A 19,992-nucleotide genomic window follows, 5' to 3' on the forward strand; every position below is an offset into this window, starting at 1 on the left:
TCTCCTTGGAACCCAACACAAAACTGTTCATCCAGGCCGTGCTCCATAAGTGATCTCAAATGGCTTTTCCTGTGGTTGCCTGGCATGCTATCAACCACTCCAGAACCCCGACGAGTGTCTTTAGCCATTCCTCAAGGAGAAACACAGCTGGGGCCTGAATTATTCATGACCTAGACTCATGAGCACACCGTCACACACATCTAACTGCTTATATTTAGTTAGTCTGCTGTTGCTGTTTTGTTTCTAGCCAGGGTTTCAGGCTGTCTGGGTGGTGTAGTTAGGGATGACCTTGACTTCTTGATCCTCTCCCTCCACCTCCCAAGGAATGAGGTGGGGTGATAGGTATGTATCATTATGAACAGCTAGTTACTCATTTCAAACATAGGGCAAGTTCTTTGTCACTGAGGGATATCCCCAGCCATTAATTTCTCATGGGCTGCTGAGTTGGTTCAATGGATAAAAGGCCTTCGCCAAGGAGCCTAACAGCCTGAGCTCCTTCTACAGGAGCCGCACGGAGGACAGAGAGAACGGACTCCCCAGAATTATCCTCTGACTTTCACATGCAATGCGCAGGCTATTTTGTTTGTTTGTTTTTGTTATTTGTTTATTTATTCATTAATTTTTATTTTACATTCCAATGGCAGTACCCCCCCCCCCACTCCTCTCATTCCTGCCTCCTGCAACCCCCCTTTCCTGGCTAGCTTTTATCGTCAACATTACACCTTAGGGCCCTGTGGGAAGAATGATTTTTTTTTCTGAGACGGAGTTTCTCTGTGTAGTCCTGGCTGTCCTGGAACTTGCTCTGTAGACCAGGATGGCCTTGAACTCACAGAGATCACCCTACCTCTGCCTCCGAGTGCTGGGATTAAGCATGCTCGCCACCATCTGGCTTGCTTCCTGAATTTCTTCCTTCAGTGCTGAACTGTGGTGTGGAAGTGGAGGATGAAAGAAACCCTTTCCTCAAGCTACTTCTGATCATGGTGCTTCCCCACAGCAGCAGAAACCCTAACTAAGCCAGGTACGGTAGTATGCACCTTTAATCCCAGCACTCGAAAGGCAGAGGCAGGCGAATCTCTATGAGTCAGAGGCCAGCCTGGTCCAGGACAGCAAGATCTACATAGTGAGACCCTGTCTCAAAAGCAAAATCAAACAAAACAAGGGGGAGGGGGGCTAAGCCCTAACAAAGTGTCTTAGTTAGGGTTAACATTGCGTGATGAACACCATGACCAAAGACTTGACATGACATGACCAAAAACTTGGGGAGGAAAGGGTTTATTTGGCTTACACTTCCACATCATAGCTCATCATCAAAGGGAATCAGGACAGGAACCCAAGCAGGGCAGACACCTGGAGGCAGGAACTGATGCAGAAGCCAAAGAGCAGCCACTAACAGCCACAGGGTAGAGTCCATACTGAGCTGCCTTGAAACCTCCTTTGCCGGTGCCATTAATCCAAGACTCTAGGACGTGAAGGCTGTATGCATATGTGGATACACACACACACACACACACACATACACACACACACACAAAATTTTAAAATTTGAACATGGTGAAACAAGCGTCTAATCCTAGCACTTTGAGACAGGGTCTCTCTATATAGACTGGCCTGGAACTCTCAACGTAGACCAGGGTGGCTTGGAACTCAGAGACCCATAGCTAGGCTCTTTTTGAAGTTCTGGTCAAACGCTCCTACTTTCAGTCAGCGATCCTTCCAGAGCATGCTGACATTAAGGGTTAGGAGGAAAAAAAAAAAAAGAAAAGATTTAATCACGCCGGGATTTTGTTTGCTTGTTTGTTTGTTTTAACCCTCGACGTCCAAATGCCTCTGACCAATTCCTGCACGGCGCAGCACCTTAGGTCGGACTGCGCGGAACCCTCCTCTCGCAGCGAGAACGCCAGGCCGGACCCGGCCACGGGGGGAAGAGACGGTACGTGCTGACGTCACGCACACGCACGACGCACGCACGCAGGGCCTCGGAGGCCGAGGGCGGGGCCGGCGGGGACCGGAGGCCGAGGCACAGCGGCCCGAGCCGGGCCATGGCGAAGCTGCTGAGCTGCGTCCTCGGCCCCCGGCTCTACAAGATCTACCGGGAGAGGGACACGGATCGGGCCGCGTCCAGCGTCCCCGAGACTCCCACCGCCGTCCCCGCCCCCTCCTCCAGCTCCTGGGTGAGTCGCGTCCACCCCCCGGCTGAGGACATGGTACGGTCCCCGCCGCGCCGGCCCCTCGCTGCCCGGACGCGTCCACTGTCGGCGGCGGGGGAGGCCGCTTGTCCGCCTGTGGGCGCTTCCGCGCTCGCAGTCACGCCGGGCCGGCCGCCGCCTCTCTCGCTCGCTCTCAGCGCTTACGCCCGCTTCCCCCTCCGCTTCCCCCGGTTCGCGGCTGGTCCCAGTTGAGTCCGGAGTCGGCTTTTGCCCGTCTCCTCCCGATGTCTTCCTCCCCTAGGCTCTGTTACAGACTTTCTCTCCAACCTGACTTTTCAGTTTGAAAATGACTTCTCCATGTCATGCATCCACTGTGCTGCACGAACCCACAAGCCTAGCCTGAAGACCAGGGTCGTCGCGTTCGCGACAGCCGCAGGTGGTGGTAGCCTGCCCTGCGAATCTTCTCTTCCTTTTTCATTGGCTGCAGATTGTGTTTAGGAGGAGTAGTTCCAAAGTGCCCACACCTCGCCACATTCTTCCCTGTTGTCAAATGCTATTCCTTCCCTCCTGGAGTCTTTCATATCTACTCCCACCCTTCTTTCCGCATATACACAATCATAGTTATGTCCTGGTTTTGGAGAGAGAGAAAAAAAAAAAGAGCCGGTCTCCCAAATGCTGCTTTCACTTTTGCTTCTCAGTCAGGGTCAGAGGTGAGAAGTCAGACTCAGTGTCAGTAGAAAGGGCAGGAGTGTTCCAGGAGAAGTGGCCAGGGAGGCTGGAGCCAGGTGGTACCGCTAGGACATTAGGGTTTCTGGGTGGGAGGAAGGCTTGTCAGCTGGCAGGGTCCCTAACAGGCCATCTGTTTTGGCAGGATACCTATTATCAGCCCCGTGCCCTGGAGAAGCATGCTGACAGCATCCTGGCGTTGGTAAGTCAGCTCCACATCTGCGTCTAGGTGATTCTTGTCAGGCCCAGCCTGGGAGGAGGCAGCACCCCAGGAGGTGGGGGTGCTCTGGGCTCTGTGCAGAAGAACTCACTAACACATACGCACCAGCCCACCCCTAGTGCATACAGTTGGCACTCCCTCTTGGGGACTCCCTCTTTTGGAGCCGGTTGAGCCCTGAGGATGACATGTTCACCCTTGGGATCCTGTGCAGCTCTCGTAGCCTGCAGTCCCCAGTGACCTGTCCTCCTGGCAACTAACCTCTTTGGCTGCAGAGGCAGCTGTTCCCTCTGGCAGCGTTCCTATGGTGACGTTTTCGTATCTCTTGGGGACAGAGCCTAGGGCTGTCTTGAGTGGGGCCAACCGCGAGGCCGGTGTCTCCAGTGTGACGAGACTGTGTCAGCCTCCCTTGTGCTCTGACGCACGACCTGGCAACAGATGTTTGTGACCCTGCTGTGCGCATGATGTCATGAGCAGAGCAGTTGATCCCCTGTCTGAGAGCCCAGGCCTGGGAGGCGGGACAGCGCGCGCACAGGCGTGTTGATTGCCTGTCTCCGTCTCTGCCGCAGGCTTCGGTCTTCTGGTCCATCTCTTACTACTCCTCTCCCTTCGCCGCCTTCTACTTATACAGGAAAGGTCAGTGTGCTTTGCGCTCAGAGGCGGCGGGGAGGAAGCGGGCAGGTCGCTGGCAGGACTTCCTCTTCCACCAAGAGTCTTTCCCCCCTGAGTCAGTGGTTCTCAACCTTCCTAACCCTGTGACCCTTTAATACAGTTCCTCATGTTGTGCTGACCCCCAACCATGACATTTTTGTTGCTACTTCATAACTAATTCTGCTACCGTTATGACTCGTCACGTAAATATTTTTGGAGACAGGTTTGTCAAGGGGTTCGCAGCCCCCAGGTTGAGAACCACTGCTCCAAGAGCATGGTTAACTCAGAGAGAGGGTCTTGGATAGAGCTGTGGGCCCACTGGGAGGGGCTGAGAGGCTGGTGGGCGCCTCATGCCGTCTCTCTTCCTCCCAGGTTACTTGAGTTTGTCCAAAGTGGTACCGTTTTCTCACTATGCTGGAACATTGCTGCTTCTACTGGCAGGGGTGGCCTGCCTCCGAGGTGGGTACAGAGGACCCTGCTTTGTTTCTGTGACTGGAGAAATACTTTGTGCAAGCATGGGTTGGGGCTGGGACCCTGCAGGGAATAGCTGAGAATAATCTCATTTCAAGTGGCTCACACCATACGTCCCACGTGTGATAAGCAGTATATGCGAACGAGAGCACAGCGTACACCACCTAAACCATCCTCAGCTGGAGCCATACCAGGGCTGCCCGGGGGTGCAGCCACACATGCAGACACTGTGCAATCACAGATACGCCATCAGGTGGATGGCATTAAGTTCTCACACAAGGCTCAGAAGAAGCATGAGCTGCTTCCTCTAATCCCAGCGTTTGGTCAGAGTGAGGCAAGAGGCCCAGGTGAGTCCTGGGCCAGCCTGGGCTACCTGGGCCAGCCTGGGCTACCTGGGCCAGCCCGGGCTGCCTGGTGGGTTTCTACCTCAGTTCTACCTCAGTCAGTGAATAAGTATGTAAGCGAAGGTCAGAACACGTTCATATGTGATGAGACCCAGAAGACACACACGTGTGGTCCTCTCAGAGTCTGCCGGGGGCAGTACAGGCTGTGGAGCTTCTGCTGGCTTCCTTTCTCTTTCTCTCCTGGTGGGAGATGGCTCTGGTTTGGTTTTTTTTTTTTTTTTTTAACTCATTTTTAAAATTTTGCCTGTGTGTGTGTGTGTGTGTGTGTGTGTGTGTGTATGTATGTAGGTCTGTGTGCATGAGTGCAGGTGCCTGACTAGGCCAATGGAGTCAGGTGACCCTGGAGCTGGAGTCACAGGCGGTTGGTTGTAGCCACCTGATGTGGGTGCTGGGAACCAAATTTGGGCCGTCTGGGAGAGCAGTGTGTGCTCTTCACTGCTGAACCATCTTTCTAGCTCAGTACTTTACATTTTTTTAAATATTTATTTATTATGTGTACAGTATTCTGCTTGCAGCACCAGAAGAGGGCCCCAGATCTCATTACAAATGGTTGGGAGTCCCCATGTGGTGGCTGGGAATTGAACTCAGGACCTTTGGAAAAGCAGTCAGTGCTCTTAACCTCTGAGCCATCTCTCCAGCCCAATACTTTGCATTTTTTAAAAAGTATTTGTTAATGCACTTTTTATCAATGTGGGCGTCTGGGCCTGATTTGCCTTTGTGTATCACTTGTGCGGGCTTTCTTGGAGGCCTTTGTGAGCCACCTGATGTAGCAGGTGCTGGGGCGACCCTGTGTCCTCTGGAGGAGCAACAAGAGCTTTCGCCACTGAGCCATCTCTCCAGCCTCTTATTTGTATTTTTAACTGTATTCTGCTGGGCAGCGGTGGCGCACGCCCCTAATTCCAGCGCTTGGGAGGCAGAGGCAGGCAGATCTCTGAGTCGAGGTCAGCCTGGTCTACAGAATGAGTTCTAGGGAAACCTTGTCTCAGAAAACAACCAACCAACAATAAAACTGTATGTTGTCTGTGGATAGCCCAGGATTATAGGTGTACCCCTCCACACCCTGCTGCATTTACCTATCTTGGCATAAATGGCTCTCCACACGAACTCTTCTCAGCTGGCTTCCTTTTCTCAATGTCGTGTTGATGCCCAGTTTTGCTTTCCTTGTAGTGCTTGCCCTCTGGCAGTCTCCCATTGGCTGGTTTGCTGTCTTTTCCCCGCCTCACCCACCTCAGGACCAGGAGCTGTGTCTGTCTGTCTGCCTGCCTGTGTCTGTGGGTAGGATGATCCCTAGCACACGGCACCTGCCAGTCCGGGTGGGGAAAATGTAGAGCTCAGGCCTCCTCCTTACCGGAGTGAGGAGAGGCATCACCACTGAGGCCAGCTGCCTTCGGAAAGAGAAAGGAAGCCAGCAGAAGCTCCAGGAATTGGAGGGGACAAGGATGGGTCAGGAGCGAGTCCAAAGGGCCCCGAGAGGCAAGAAGGGTCAGGGGGGCAGACGCAGGGAATGAGGGTGAGGAAGTAGTTGTGAGCAAGGCCTTGGCACCATGGGCAGGGGCTTAGGAGCCTGCAGAAAGCAAGCTTGGGGACCCCTGAAGAGGACAGGAAGGAAGCCAGGGTTAGCACAGGAGTAGTGAGGTTGCAGGGCTTTAACAGCGGGAGGATAAACGCTCTGCTAGGGAAAGACTTGCTGGTTTACAAAGACAGAAACCGCCAGGCCCTCAGTGTCTAGGAGGCTGAGGCAGGAGAGTAGCTGAGAGCTCTAGGTCATCCTGGCCTATGTACTGAATTGCCGGCTGCCTGGGCACAGAGTAAACCCTGTTTCAAAAACAAAACAAAAGAAATGAACTGAAGTGTCCGGTATGGTGATGGATGCCTGGAATCTCAGGACATGAGAGAGTCAAAGCTAGTGAATCTCTCAGCCAGAATTTATGGCATAGTGAGTTCCAGGCCAGCTAGAGCTACACAGTGTGACCACGTCTCAGAAGAAAGAGCAAAGCGAAGCAGACAAACAGAAGGACTGGTGAAATGGCGTGGTGGGTAAAGCGCTGGCTGCACAAACCTGGCGACTTGAGTTCAGTCCCCAGATCCGCAGTGGGAACGGAGAACAGAGTCCTGAGGCCGCCCCGGTCTACACAGTCCCGCTGTGGCACTCGTATGCCCACGCTCAATATAAAATGATGAGACTCTCAGGAGCAGACTCCTGCAGCCAGTGGCTGTGTCCCCACATGAGAGGCCCTTGATTCCTTCTGATCCTTTCTCCTTCCAGGGCCTCCTGCTCATTTCCAGTTCATCTCTTAGTTCCTTGGCGTCTGGCTTCCCAGCTCACCCGATACGTTTTCTGTCCTCTCTGTCCAGGCATCGGCCGCTGGACCAACCCCCAGTACCGGCAGTTCATCACCATCTTGGAAGCCACACATCGGAACCAGTCTGCAGAAAACAAGGTGAGGGTCCTGCTGCCCCACCTCCCCGAGCTCCAGGCACCAGCTTCTGTTAGGTCTCTACCACACACTGCCACACACTGTCTGAGCGTCTCATGGATAGTTGGCTAGAACATTCCGCTCCCTCTCCACTTCCACGCTCGAGAATTGTCTCAGCATAGACATCCGCAGCGCCCCCGAGAAGAGGAGCTCTCTGTCCCAGAGGCTCAGTTCTGTGTATACCTCACTGTGTGCCTTGAGCACCACATTGGCTTTGGGATAGACCGAATCGGGCAGGTGTGTGCACTCCCGTGCCCGCAGGGCACCGCGTCCTTTAACCTGTGCCAGGCCTGCTGTTATTGGAGTGGCCATCTTTGAGATGGGCTCTGGGGCCTCATAAAGCGGCTTCCTGCTGCAGAGGGGTCAGGCATGCTGCGCGCGCCCTTCCCAGCCGTCTGCCACCATGTGCGCTGGAGTAATGACCTCATTGTACGTCTGAGGAAAGAGAGGCCAAGAGGCTCAGTGACCTGTGTCAGGGTGCAGATGAGTCTGGCCAAGCCTGACTGGGATGTGCTTTGCTCGTCCTATTCTCTCATTTATATTTTTGTACTTTTTTTTTCCATTGCTCTTTCTTAGTCAAGTTATTTTTGAAAATGTCAAAAGCATTTCTACGGCAAAAATTAAAAATAATCCTCAAAATAGAGACCACGGAGCTCTGGGTATGGGGGAGGACAGTGGATTATGAAGATGCAGCCCCACTGCCCACAGCGTGTGGCCCAGTGCAGTAGGGGGACACAGGCAGAGATGGTTCGTAGGGTAGCGCTGGCCTCTGGACACCATGACTGGGGAGTGAGTGCCTGTGCACACGGGGCCCTAAGCCACATGTCCACTGTGGGTATGACTGTCCTCTCAGCCATGGGACCATCAGTTTATTTGGCTGGGGGAGTCTCCCAAGACACAGCTTCTCTGTGTAACCCCATCTGTGCTGCAGCTCGCTCTGTAGACCAGGTAGGGAGGATAACTTGGCAGCCCCAGCCCTCGTCCCATCTTTGCACAACAGAAGCCTCACCCTTAGGGTGGGTCAGCCTTAGGTCAGCCCTAGAGATTTCTGTGTTTTTCCTTTGAAGACAGGGTCATGCTGTGTAGCCCAGGCCGCCCTGAAGACAGGGTCACGCTGTGTAGCCCAGGCCGCCCTGAAGACAGGGTCACGCTGTGTAGCCCAGGCCGCCCTGAAGACAGGGTCACGCTGTGTAGCCCAGGCCACCCTGAAGACAGGGTCACGCTGTGTAGCCCAGGCTGCCCTGAAGACAGGGTCACGCTGTGTAGCCCAGGCTGCCCGTTTTTAAGACAGGGTAGCTGTGTAGCCCAGGCCGCCCTGGTGTTTCCAGTGATCTTCTTGCCTCGTGGGTGAGGTCGTAGCATATGCTACCATGAAGTAGAATCCTTGAAATAGAACCTCCCTCCACATCCCAGGCTAGCTTTAAACTCCCTGTACATCCCTGGCTGGCCCCCAGCTGGCCCTCTTGTCTCAGCTTGGGAATGCTGGGATAGTAGACCCAATGCTGCTGTTCCTGGCTTTTTCAGTGTTTTGGTGGCTTTGGGAATTGAACCCAGGGCATTGTGCATGCTAAGCAAGCACCCTACCCCAGCCTTAGATTCTCAGGAGCAGGGATGAGAGTTGTGGAGATGGACGATGAGCTGGCCGGGGAGGCAGCTGCCTGCTCCCAGTGCTGTGGTCACAGAAGTGAGTAGGTGCTGACCTCCGCTCGCTCTCCCTGCACGATAAGGGTGTCGAGGGTGACAGCTGGGCCTCCCTTCAGCTCTCACTTGTCCGCTCCTCCCGTCCTTTCTGTGCCCACCGCAGAGGCAGCTGGCCAACTATAACTTCGACTTCAGGAGCTGGCCGGTCGACTTCCACTGGGAGGAGCCCAGCAGCCGGTGAGGCTCCAGTTATTCAGCTCTTCCCCGTTGGCCCTGCCTAGCAACCCCATCCTCATCCCTCCCGCATCTCCCAGACATCCCTGGTCTAGCCTGCTGTTCCTCACCCTGTTCCCTTCCTTGTTCCCTTCAGCAAGGGGTCCCGAGGTGGCCATTCCCGCAGGGGCGTGGCCCTGCTCCGCCCAGAACCTCTGCACCGGGGAACAGCAGACACATTCCTCAACAGGGTCAAGAAGCTGCCATGCCAGATTACCAGGTGGGAAGGCAGGGGAGAGACAGCTGGGGGAGGGGATGTAGTCAGGGCCCCTGAATTGTGACTTTGGGGCCTTGTGCTGTGTGTCTCATGCAGGTGGGGGGAGGCTCTGTGTCTCATGTGGAGGGCAGGGGGGAAAGGCTCTGTGAGGCCCAGGCTTCTTCAGGGAGCTCTTGGAGAACCAGGATGCTGCGGGTCTGCTGACACAAAGCTCCGAGCATCTGGAGGAGCAGCAGCCCCCTCAGTGCAGCAGCCCCCTCAGTGAAGACGAGACCCCTTGCTGTTCCTGGACAGGCTCTAGGGTGCGACTGTACAGTTGTCCTGGCCCTGCTGCTCCTTGACTCCCCATCTTGGCCCACACTGTGCCTCAGTTTCTGCATCTGAGTGCCTGCCTCACTGGGATTATTAGATGGACTGGAAACACTGGGAATGGCAGCCACTTTCCCTGCCTGCCTCAGTGGTGTGGTGGGAACTGGCAGTTTCAGACCAACTGCGGCAGACTGACAGAGACACCCCCCCCCACACACATACACCCCCCCCCGCCCTCCTGAGTGCTCAGTCTCACAGTGCAGGAGGTGTTGGGAGTGAGCCCCAGGCTCTAGGATGCCGAGGAAGGGGGTGGACTTCTCTTTGGCTGTTGAAACCTGACCTGAGAAAAATTTCTGAGGGGATGTCGGCAGTGTGGCGCAGTGATGTGCTCGGCTTAGCTGGAAGTGGCTACATGCCCACCGCATCTTACCTACCGCATGAGTCCACACACGTGGTAGCACACACGTGGTAGGTGTACTCTCCCTGGGCAGCTCCTGTGTGCCAGGTACTGTCACCGTGAACGTGACAGCAGTGTCACCCCGGTGACCCAGGCGGTCTCGAGTCCCTGGTCCTCCCGAGGGCTGGGAACACAGGTGTGCTGCTGTGCCTGGCTCTGTGAGTCTGGAGGTTACTTGTGGTGTTTTGAGTGGTGCCAGGGTAGGACCCCAGTAGGCCAGTGCTCCACCACTTGAGGACTAAAACTTTGAAATACGTTCATGTATGTATGTATGTGTAGGGCCCTCCTACTGTGTGGGACCCCAGCATTGAATGCCTGTTAGCAAATCCCTCTACTCAGTGAGCCAGCTTGCTGGCCCTTGAGAACCTTTAATAAGGTATATTTATGCATTAACAGAATTATATTTGAGAACTGCACTTATGTGTTGTACCTAGAACTTGTCTCCTAAAACTCTCAGGGTTATATCCAAGCCGCCCCCAATTTGCTATAGTTTAACTTTTGAGTTTTGGATTTGTTCCCTGCCTAGCAATGGGCAGCGTGGTCTGTGGCCCCACGCAGGGTCTGAGTCACAGTCCTCATCAGCCAGGAGTGCTTTTCACTGTTGTGGGCGGCTCCACTATCGGGTTCAGTCGGCTATGGGGGCCAAGTGCTCTTGAGGCTGCTGTTATTTCCAACTTAGGATGGTTTTTCCAGGACATAACTCTTTGTAAGTCTAGAGGCATCTGTGCATTTGTATTGTACTGGGCTACAATAGAAAATGTTTTTGGTTTGTTTTCATAGCTGGGACCCAAATGCAGGGGCTCAGACTTGCTAGGCAAGCCCTCTGCCACTAAGCTATGTATGGTCTGCATTCCTAAAACCCTAAAATAGACATCTTACAGAAAAGGTTGGGAAACACCGGGCTTGCACGGTTTCATCGAGGGCTGACAGTGGGCAAGGTTAGCATGCCCTGGAGTTCGACTGCAGGTGCTGAGATCAGTCCCTGGGCCGTGCTGGCCTGGCCTCAATACCCGTGTCCCCACAGCTACCTGGTGGCACACACGCTGGGGCGCCGGATGCTGTACCCGGGCTCTGTGTACCTGCTCCAGAAGGCGCTCATGCCTGTGCTGCTGCAGGGCCAGGCCCGCCTGGTGGAAGAGGTGAGACTCCGGGGCTGCTGCTCTGCTCGCCCTGCCCTCCTAGGGATGCGCTCCCGCCCTCATGACCCTCCATCTCCTTTGCTCAGTGTAATGGGCGCCGGGCAAAACTGCTCGCCTGCGACGGTAACGAGATTGACACCATGTTTGTGGACCGGCGGGGGACAGCTGAGCCCCAGGGGCAGAAGCTGGTGAGAAGGGGCAGGGAGCCAAAGGGGGTGGTGGGGAGCAGTAGAGTCTAGGGCCCTGGTGCCACAGAGCCTTTGCAGTGGAACCACGGTTAAGAATAATGCCATCCAAAACAAAACAAAAACAACTGGGCAGTGGTGGCGCACGCCTTTATCCCAGCCTCAGAGGACAGAGGCAGGTGGATCTCTGAGTTCAAGACCAGCCTGGTCTACAGAGGGAGTTCCAGGGCAGGGAGTGACATCAGAGCTATAGTGCACACGTGTGCGCACACGCACACACAAGTTTAAGGTCTTATCCTTGGCTACACGGTGAGTTGCAGCCAGCCCGTGTCTCAATAAAAGTAAAAGTTCAAAGATTAGAACCACATAGGAATGCAGCACTGTAGTGTGCGCAGTCTCAGCCCCCCACCCCCCGCCCTGAGTTCAGTCACCAGCACCAGAAACGGACAGAGGAAAGGACTGTCTGAGCTTGGTATGCAGGGAGCCCAGTGTGCAGGAAGCACACACAAAGCCTGGCATGGCGACCCTGTCATCCAGCACTGAGGAGGCAGAGGATCTGAAGGTCACATACTGAGTTCAAGGCCTGTCCAGGACACAGAAGACATGACCCCAGGCCCCGCAATGACAGACAGAAGACGGTGTTGGCGCAGGCTGGGTCTCAGCGCCCAGGAGGTCAGGCAGGGCTTTGAGTTCCAGGTCAGCCTGAACTACCTAGCAAGATCCTTCCTCAAGAAAACAGAAAGGTGGCTGGGCGGTGGTGGCACATGCCTTTAATCCCAGCACTTGGGAGGCAGAGGCAGGTGGATCTCTGAATTTGAGGCCAGCCTGGTCTGCAAGAGCTGGTTGCAGGACAACCAGGACTGTTTCAGAGAAACCCTGTCTTGAAAAACAAAAATCGTTTGCCACATGCTCGCTGCCTGTGAGGTGGGACTGTGTGAGTCCTCTCTGCGGGTGACGGACTCGTCCGCAGAGTGGCTGCCAGCCTCTTGCAGTGAGCAGTGCTGGAACCTGACCTGGGTGGCCAGGCCCCAGTGTTCTGTGTCCTTAAGGTGGCCCTGGCCTGGAAAGACTGCAGGAGTCCAAGGTTCTGGCTGTCACTATCTCTGAGCTTCAGCTTGGGCGCCACAGAGCACAGCAAGCAGAAAAGCTGTCTGCTCACCTTGGAGAGTCATAGGCCCTAGAGCATGGGCTCTGGGTCCACCCCCAGCTGTCCCCAAGCCCCCTCATCCCGTCCTGTTAGAGGCCTCCCTGGTGACCTGAGCTCAGCCTCGATGGTCTGATGGTCTCCTGAGGCCCTGTTGCACCTGCCGTTACTTTGCCTCCCGTTGTCCAGACTGCCCCTCCCAGCCCTCCTCCTCTTCCTCCCCAGGTGATCTGCTGTGAGGGAAATGCGGGGTTCTATGAGGTGGGCTGTGTCTCCACACCCCTGGAAGGTAGGCCCTTGGTTCGTGTTCCTCCCCTGCATTGCGGTGGCTTCCTCATGCTTGCCTGCCTGCCCCACCCCACAGGGTCACACAGCCTCCACCTCCTCCCTGTGTTACAGCTGGCTACTCTGTCCTGGGCTGGAATCACCCCGGCTTTGCTGGAAGCACGGTGAGACCCTGTCTGGAACCCATCCTTTCCCAGAGTCGTGCGTGTCTTCCTCTGCTCAGCCACGGGAGGAAGGAAGCTGGTGCCTGTTTCTGCAGGGCCTTCCACGTGTGACCTGGGTGCTGGGGACGCCTACAGGCAGAGGGGCACAGTGGGTCCCATTGTCTCTGTGTTACAGGGTGGCTGCGAGAAGGGTCCACACTAAGTGAGCTATCCTCAGGCTGACCCCATCCTGCTTCTGCCCGTCTTCCTGCAGGGGGTGCCGTTCCCACAGAACGAGGCCAATGCCATGGATGTGGTGGTTCAGTTTGCCATCCACCGCCTGGGCTTCCAGCCCCAGGATATTGTCATCTACGCCTGGTCCATTGGAGGCTTCACTGGTACCTGCCGCCCCTGCTAGCCCGCCCGACACAGATTCTTGTCCCTGCCTAGGAGATGTGGGCACAGGCACTGGAAGCTTCCAGAGGGGGAAGTGGCTTCCAGAGAAACGTTGAAGTGGATGATAGGGACCTAAAGGAAAGGTGCCTGCTTGCACTTCTGAGCCACACCCTCCCTTCTTGTTCTGCTAGCCACGTGGGCAGCCATGTCCTACCCAGACATCAGTGCTGTTATCCTGGACGCCTCCTTTGATGACTTGGTGCCCTTGGCCCTGAAGGTCATGCCGGACAGCTGGAGTGAGTGCAGCTCCTGTGCTTGTTCTGGGGGAAGGGTGGCCAGCACTGGGCTTTTCCTGCTAGGTCCTGTCCAGTGGACGGGGACCTTTAGGTTAGGCAAGGTCTTCATCTCTGCCTCCCTCACTGTGTCCCCCCAGGAGCCCTGGTGACCAGGACTGTGAGGCAGCACCTCAACCTCAACAACTCGGAGCAGCTGTGTAGGTGAGAGCCGTCACCCCTCCCCAGGCTCTGTGAGACCCTGAGTCTGCTCACTCAGAATCTGGCAATGAAAGGTTAAGCCTGGCTCCACAGGGGACATCCCCAGGGCCAGTCTGAGCCTGCACCCTCCTGCCTCCAGTGGTGGCCTGGCTCCTTCTGAGCTCTCCTTCCTGCTGCTCTGTTCTGAAGGTTCCAGGGCCCTGTGCTGCTGATCCGCAGAACCAAGGATGAGATCATCACCACCACGTGAGTGCCCGGGCTCCTTCCACCTGTGCCCATCATGTACCCAGGTCTGCAGACTCTTCCTGCCCAGCCCCCCTAACCAGGGAATCTCTGGTTGCCCCCAGGGTTCCTGAGGACATCATGTCCAACAGAGGCAATGACCTCCTCCTGAAGCTCCTGCAGTTCCGGTGAGAGCTGGGGGTGTGCACAGCTCAGGCTGACAGCAGCACAGGGAAGGAGTGGGGTGAGGGCTGAGCAGTGCGGGGGTTCCATTCCATCCTGTCCCCCCCAGGTACCCTCGAGTGATGGTGGAGGAGGGGCTCCGAGCTGTGAGGCAGTGGTTGGAGGCCTCGACCCAGCTGGAGGAAGGTGAGGCACCTGAGGTGGGCTGGCGGCAGGGCTGGTGAGGAGGCTTATTAATGGACACTCTTCTTTCTCCCTGGGCAGCTTCTGTTTACAGTCGGTGGGAGGTGGAGGAGGACTGGTGTCTGTCGGTGCTCCGCTCCTACCAGGCAGAGCATGGGCCCGACTTCCCCTGGAGTGTGGGTAAGGAGGACCCGCGTGGTGGGGTGTGAAGAGGGGGACGGATCCTGGATCCCAGACAGCAGATTTGAGGACCTCTTCTCTGCAGGGGAGGACATGAGTGCCCATGGGCGGAGGCAGCTGGCGCTGTTTCTGGTGAGCTGGGGGTGGGGTGAGGGGAAGGTCCTGTGGAGGGGGCTTATGCAGGGCTGAGGCATGGGCTCAGAGGGGAAGGTCCCGCATCCACCCACTCTGCCTTTCTCCAGGCCAGGAAGCATCTGCACAACTTTGAAGCCACTCACTGCACACCACTCCCAGCCCAGCACTTCCAGATGCCCTGGCACCTCTAGGGACCACATTTAGACTCTTCTGGAAGGACGTGATGGGAGGAGACGTGAGGGGACATTTTGTGATTCTCTCTATTGGTGTTGCTGTTTATAGTCTGGGCAGTGGGGCTGCTCCTCTGACCACTGTCCTCTTGCACGTTCCCCTCATCCACATGGACGCACTAGCGCTCCCCAGTACACACCCTGCATTAAATGAATGATTTATTCCTAATAATTAATAAAAAGGTATTTTTTCTACTATCTGGCTGATTGTGAGATTTTTTCCAGATGTCCAGGCAGCTAGTGGCTAGGGTAGGGGGAGCAGGAACCCCAGAGAGTGAGGCTTTGGGAAACTCCACTCGGGCCAGTTTAACTCTGTCTCTGCCACAGCCTTCATGAACTCGGTCTCGAGTCCAATGCAGACCATTTCAGCACTGTGCCCATGGTATGCAGAGTGCTCCGGCTCTCATGGCCTCCCCAGGCCTTGCCCTGGGCTGGGAGGTGGCCCTGATTGACAGCTGCAGTTGACTGCTTAGCTTTTCTCCTGAAGGGACCTGTCGCCCCCACCCCCACACTTTCCTTGCTCAGCTCTTGCTATCTCTACAAGGGACAGGGAGTGACCCTGCAGCAAACCAAACCCTGTCACCAAGTCTGTCTGCTACGGATGGATGGTACGGATGTGCCGATGTGCTCTCTGACCTACGCCCGGAGGCAGACACAGTGGGAAGTGTGTAGCAAGAGTGTTGCTACTCTTGGCAGGTCATGGTGGCGCACACCCTTAGCCCCACACTCATTAGACAGAGGCGTGCAGATCGCTGTGAACTTGAGGCCAGCCTGATCGCTACATTACAAGTTCTCGGTCAGCCAGGGCTACTTAGTGAGACCCTGAAAAAGAAAAAAAGCCAAAGCCCAAAGCTAGTTTGCTCATGAACCTTATCCTGCAATTCCAAGCCAAATTCGCTAAGGGACCCACTAGTCCTAGCTCCCCTACCTTGGGACACAGAGCTTCCCCTTCCTAGTCGGCCGTCAGGAACTGTGACCCCACCTTAGATATCTAAGGTGGGAGGGGAGCAGGACGCACGCACACCCCATGGGCTGAGTCACCCAGGGGCTGTAGTCCACTTCGGATTACTCCCCATGTCCCACAATCTCAGGGTGGGGCCTGACTCACTGTCCATTTCTATACACCAAGGCTCCGCAAACAGACAGTTAGCTGAGATGCCCCACCCTACAGGCTCTGGGGTTCTGGGTGCCAGGTGAGGCCTGCCTGACGTCTGGGCACCAGGGGAGCAAGGCTGATGGGAGACGGTCTCCAGAAGGATACTTGGAAAGTGGGGAGGTCCCTGGACCTCGGACAAGGCCACGTCTTATCTTACCTTATTCTCATAGGTCATAGGCCTGCTCTGTCCCCAGGGTGGCATGAAGATTTGCTCCAAGACCCAGGAAGCGGCATGTTTCCTCCAAAGCTTTCAAAATAGGCAAGGGCCCTGGAGTGAACGGCCCTTGAGGGTGGAGGCCCATCCATTGTGAAAAGCTGGGTCTCTATTCGTCCGTCCGTCCATCCATCCATGCCTACATCCCTACCTCCTTATGAACCTAGGTGTCTATAACATTCAACTATAGGCTCAGTTTCTCCGAGTGACTTCCCCAACAGACGCTGGCTCTCCAAGGCCGTCACTGCCCCTTGTGTTGTGTGTCCTTCCCTGTCCTCGGACCCTGCCCATTTATCACTGGTCTGTTTACCTTCTGGTATCCCTTGTAGTCATCTGCCACTGTCACCTTCAGGGAAGCTGTTGTCACAGAAATGAACTGTCTGGGCCCTGGATCTCCAGCCATCTCCAACAGCTGACAGGAACAAAGGGGTGGGTAGCTGGAGAGGGGACTCTGCTCCCGGACCACCGGGAGTTGGACTCCTAGCACCTACACTGTAGCTCACAGCTGTCTCAAATTCCATGCCCTCTTCTTTCACAAGGAACACAGACATACTAAGCAAAACAGCCATACACATAAACTTTTTAAAATGCTTTTACTTTATGCACATTGGTGGTTTTGCCTACATGTTTGTCTGAATGAGGGTGTCAGACCCTCTGGAACTGAAGTTACAGACAGTTGTGAGCTGCCATGTGGGTGCTGGGAATTGAACCTGGGTCCTCTGAAAAAGAAGCCAGTGCTCTTAACCACTGAGCCATCTCTCCAGCCCATAAACATTTTTTTTATTACTAAAAAGAAGCAAGGGCTTTAGACCACATGTCAAAGAAAGGCTCACAGTCTTGAAGCCTTCCCAGGGCTGCACCCACCCCTGCTCGTCCCAAAGCCCTGACCTCCAGGGTGACTCCTTCCTCTGGGGAACTCAGCCTTTGCAGCTCCTTCCTGGAACAGGCAGCACAGGTGGTGGGGTCAGAGCAGCCTGGTGCTCGCTTCAAGACTCCTCTGGGAGCCGGGCGATGGTGGCCCACGCCTTTAATCCCAGCACTCAGGAGGCAGAGGCAGGCGGATCTCTGTGAGTTCGAGACCAGCCTGGTCTACAGAGCTAGTTCCAGGACAGGCTCCAAAGCCACAGAGAAACCCTGTCTCGAAAAACCAAAAAAAAAAAAAAAAAAAAGACTCCTCTGGGGCTGGAGCGATGGCTCCGTAGTTAAGAGCACCTGCTGCTCTTTCAAAGGTCTGAATTCAGTTCCCAGCAGTCACATGGCGGCTCACAACCATCTATAGTGGGATCTGATGCCCTCTTCTGGATAAAGTTGATAGAGCACGCGTATACATAAAAAACTCTGATTTCTGACACTGCGCTCATCCAGCAGACATTTGTATCCTGCATCGGTGGGTGCCAGGTACTCCCCCAACCTCCAACAACACAAGCTTCTTTTGGCCCCCCCTTCCTCCCCGGCCCATCCCTCATGGCCTCGGGTTTCTCCCTCAGTCCTGAGAAGTGACGATTCTTGGAAAGTTCTGACAGTAGGCGTGGGCCTGGGCTGCGGGGTCCAGCCTCGAACTTCCAGACAGACGGTACACTAAAGCAGCTTGTGTCTCCCATGGCACGGTGTGGCTTAAAGTGGAAAATAAAAAAAAAAAAATCTCAAGTCTGCAGCCTGCCTGGGGAGAAGAAGCAAGAGGTCCAGCCGTGGGTTCCCGGGGCCTGAGAGCGCACCTTCTGTGTACGCGGCTTCAAACGCTGAGAGCTTGGCTGCTCCAAACCCTTAGGCTCGTCCCTGCTTGAGCCTACCGAGCTGCGCCTGCGCGGAGCCAACCCTGCATCCTCCCTGGAGCCAATGCGCTGTCAGCCGTGGAGCATTGAGTCTGTGGGTGCAGAGACCAGACAGACGCGCACTGCCCGGCGGGGCAGAGAGGGGTGGGCCCTGGTCACTTTGTGCAAGCCCGCCCCGCTTTTATTTGGCCTCACGTCTGTTCTGTCTGACACAAAACCTGCGCTATTTTCCCACTGTAGAGCTCGGGCGTGGCCGGTGCTGTTTCACCCACAGTGTAGGGAGACTGGGGCGGGAGGACCAGTTTGCCGGGGCAGCCGGTCTACGCAGCGCCACACAGAGCTACGGAGCGAGAACTTGTCCGGAGACTTTACTAAACATAACTACTGCCTCCATTCATTCACGACGTCTGCGCACTCACCCTCTTTCCCAAGCCCCTATGTTGCCATCTTTTGACTGAACCGAGAATTGCCTCAGTTCAGTGTCCTGGTTTCGACACTGCCCGGGATTCCCGGGATTGAAGTTCTCTCTCTCTCTCTCTCTCTCTCTCTCTCTCCTCTCTCTCTCTCTCTCTCTCTCTCCTCTCTCTCTCTCTCTCTCTCTCTCTCTCTCTCTCTCTCCTCTCTCTTCTCTCTCTCCTCTCTCCTCTCCATTATCTACAGGGTTCCTCTATCTACTGTGCCCTCCCCACCGTTGCTCAGGTGCTTTCCCCCACTCTGCCCCCCCACTGCTCAGATGCTCCGCCCACACTCTGCCCCCCCCCACTGCTCGCTGCCTTGTCCCCCCCCCCCCCCACTAGACTTCCACCAGGGAGAGCAGGGACTCTACACAACTGTATCTCCAGCACCTAAAGCAATGACCCAAAGGGTCAGCATGCTGGTTTGTGACCTGAACAAAATCTAGAATCACCTGGAACAGTCTCAGTGGGGATTGTCTTGTTCACATTAATGGAAGTAGGAAGATCAACCCAACACACAGGCTGTTCTCTTCCCCAGGAAGGGGATTCTGAACTGTACAGAATGGGAAGAGCCAGGCAGGAGAGCTGGCTCAGAGGTTAGCAATGCTTAGTGCTCAGTCATGAGGATGGGAACAAACTTCAGCTCCAGCAAGTGTGATGCCCTCTCTGACTCTTGGCCACCCACATACACATGTGTGTGCATACAGACAGACAGACAAACACACAAATCTTAGGGGAGGGGGTTGATAGTGAGCAAGCCCCAGCATACACACAGGAAGTCATGTTTTCTATCTTGACTGTGGTTGCAATATGGCCAGGTCTCTAAAGTTCTTGTCCCTGTGATTTCCCTGCCATGGTGGACTGTGACCTGGGCTAACAAGCTAAAATGAACCACCTTGCTGGACGTGGTGGGGCACGCTTTTAATCCCAGGGCTTGGGAGGCAAGGGCAGGCAGAGCCCTGTGAGTGCAGTGCCAGCCCGGTCTACAGACCGTCTATAGGTACATAGACCTCGGAGCTGCATCAAGAAAGGAAGCAAACAGACAGTCCTTCTGGGTTCCTTCCCCAAGCCAGGATGTTAGGGCCCAGAGTGGCTGTGGCTGAGGACATTCTGCACTGGCCCTTCTGGTACCGTTTTCCACCTCAGCGTGTCGCCTGTCTCCCGCCTCTTGGCCAGGCTCTCTCCCACCAATGGAGGGAAGTCGTGCTGTTCCTGGCAGGCACGGCAGCCCATGGGTCTCTGAGGCTCCTGGCTCCACAGTTCCACCCACGCCGTGTATGTGGTTCCCTTACTAGTGCTGGTCCTGACGAACTTGGTTCTTGGCAAGAGTCTCCAAAGCAGTGGTTCTCAGCCTTCCTAATGCTGCAACCCTTTAATACATAGCTCCTCGTGATGTGGTGACCCCCAACCATAAAATTATTTTCGTTGCTACTTTATAACTGTGATTTTGATACTGTTAGTAATCATAATGTAAATATCAGGCATG

At 55.3% G+C, this 19,992-nt stretch overlaps 2 protein-coding genes across 2 annotated transcripts in view; both read left to right on the plus strand.

The window, feature by feature from the left end:
• The window catches only part of LOC119822487 (H-2 class I histocompatibility antigen, L-D alpha chain-like), a 741,986-nt gene that overhangs the window by 554,948 nt on the left and 167,046 nt on the right, over window positions 1–19,992 (plus strand). The window lies entirely within an intron of this gene.
• Window positions 1,974–15,107, plus strand: Abhd16a (abhydrolase domain containing 16A, phospholipase). Its single transcript, XM_038341841.1, has 20 exons — window positions 1,974–2,171; window positions 3,019–3,075; window positions 3,660–3,726; window positions 4,114–4,200; window positions 6,972–7,057; window positions 8,898–8,971; window positions 9,105–9,227; window positions 11,015–11,129; window positions 11,216–11,317; window positions 12,684–12,747; window positions 12,858–12,907; window positions 13,161–13,284; window positions 13,474–13,578; window positions 13,716–13,779; window positions 13,966–14,022; window positions 14,124–14,186; window positions 14,291–14,367; window positions 14,446–14,544; window positions 14,630–14,676; window positions 14,787–15,107. Exons 1-20 carry the CDS (start codon window positions 2,040–2,042, stop codon window positions 14,868–14,870), a joined length of 1,677 nt encoding a protein of 558 aa, XP_038197769.1. The 5' UTR covers window positions 1,974–2,039; the 3' UTR covers window positions 14,871–15,107.

This window comes from Arvicola amphibius, chromosome 9 (assembly GCF_903992535.2).
Source record: "Arvicola amphibius chromosome 9, mArvAmp1.2, whole genome shotgun sequence".
NCBI lineage: Eukaryota > Metazoa > Chordata > Mammalia > Rodentia > Cricetidae > Arvicola > Arvicola amphibius.

Excerpts from the sequence above, each read along its gene's own strand:
- Abhd16a (XM_038341841.1), top strand. The coding sequence starts at position 2,040 with ATGGCGAAGCTGCTGAGCTGCGTCCTCGGCCCCCGGCTCTACAAGATC. Across the intron at positions 13,285-13,473 it reads GTCCATTGGAGGCTTCACTG|CCACGTGGGCAGCCATGTCC; the intron begins GTACCTGCCGCC and ends TTGTTCTGCTAG. Across the intron at positions 14,023-14,123 it reads GATGAGATCATCACCACCAC|GGTTCCTGAGGACATCATGT; the intron begins GTGAGTGCCCGG and ends GGTTGCCCCCAG.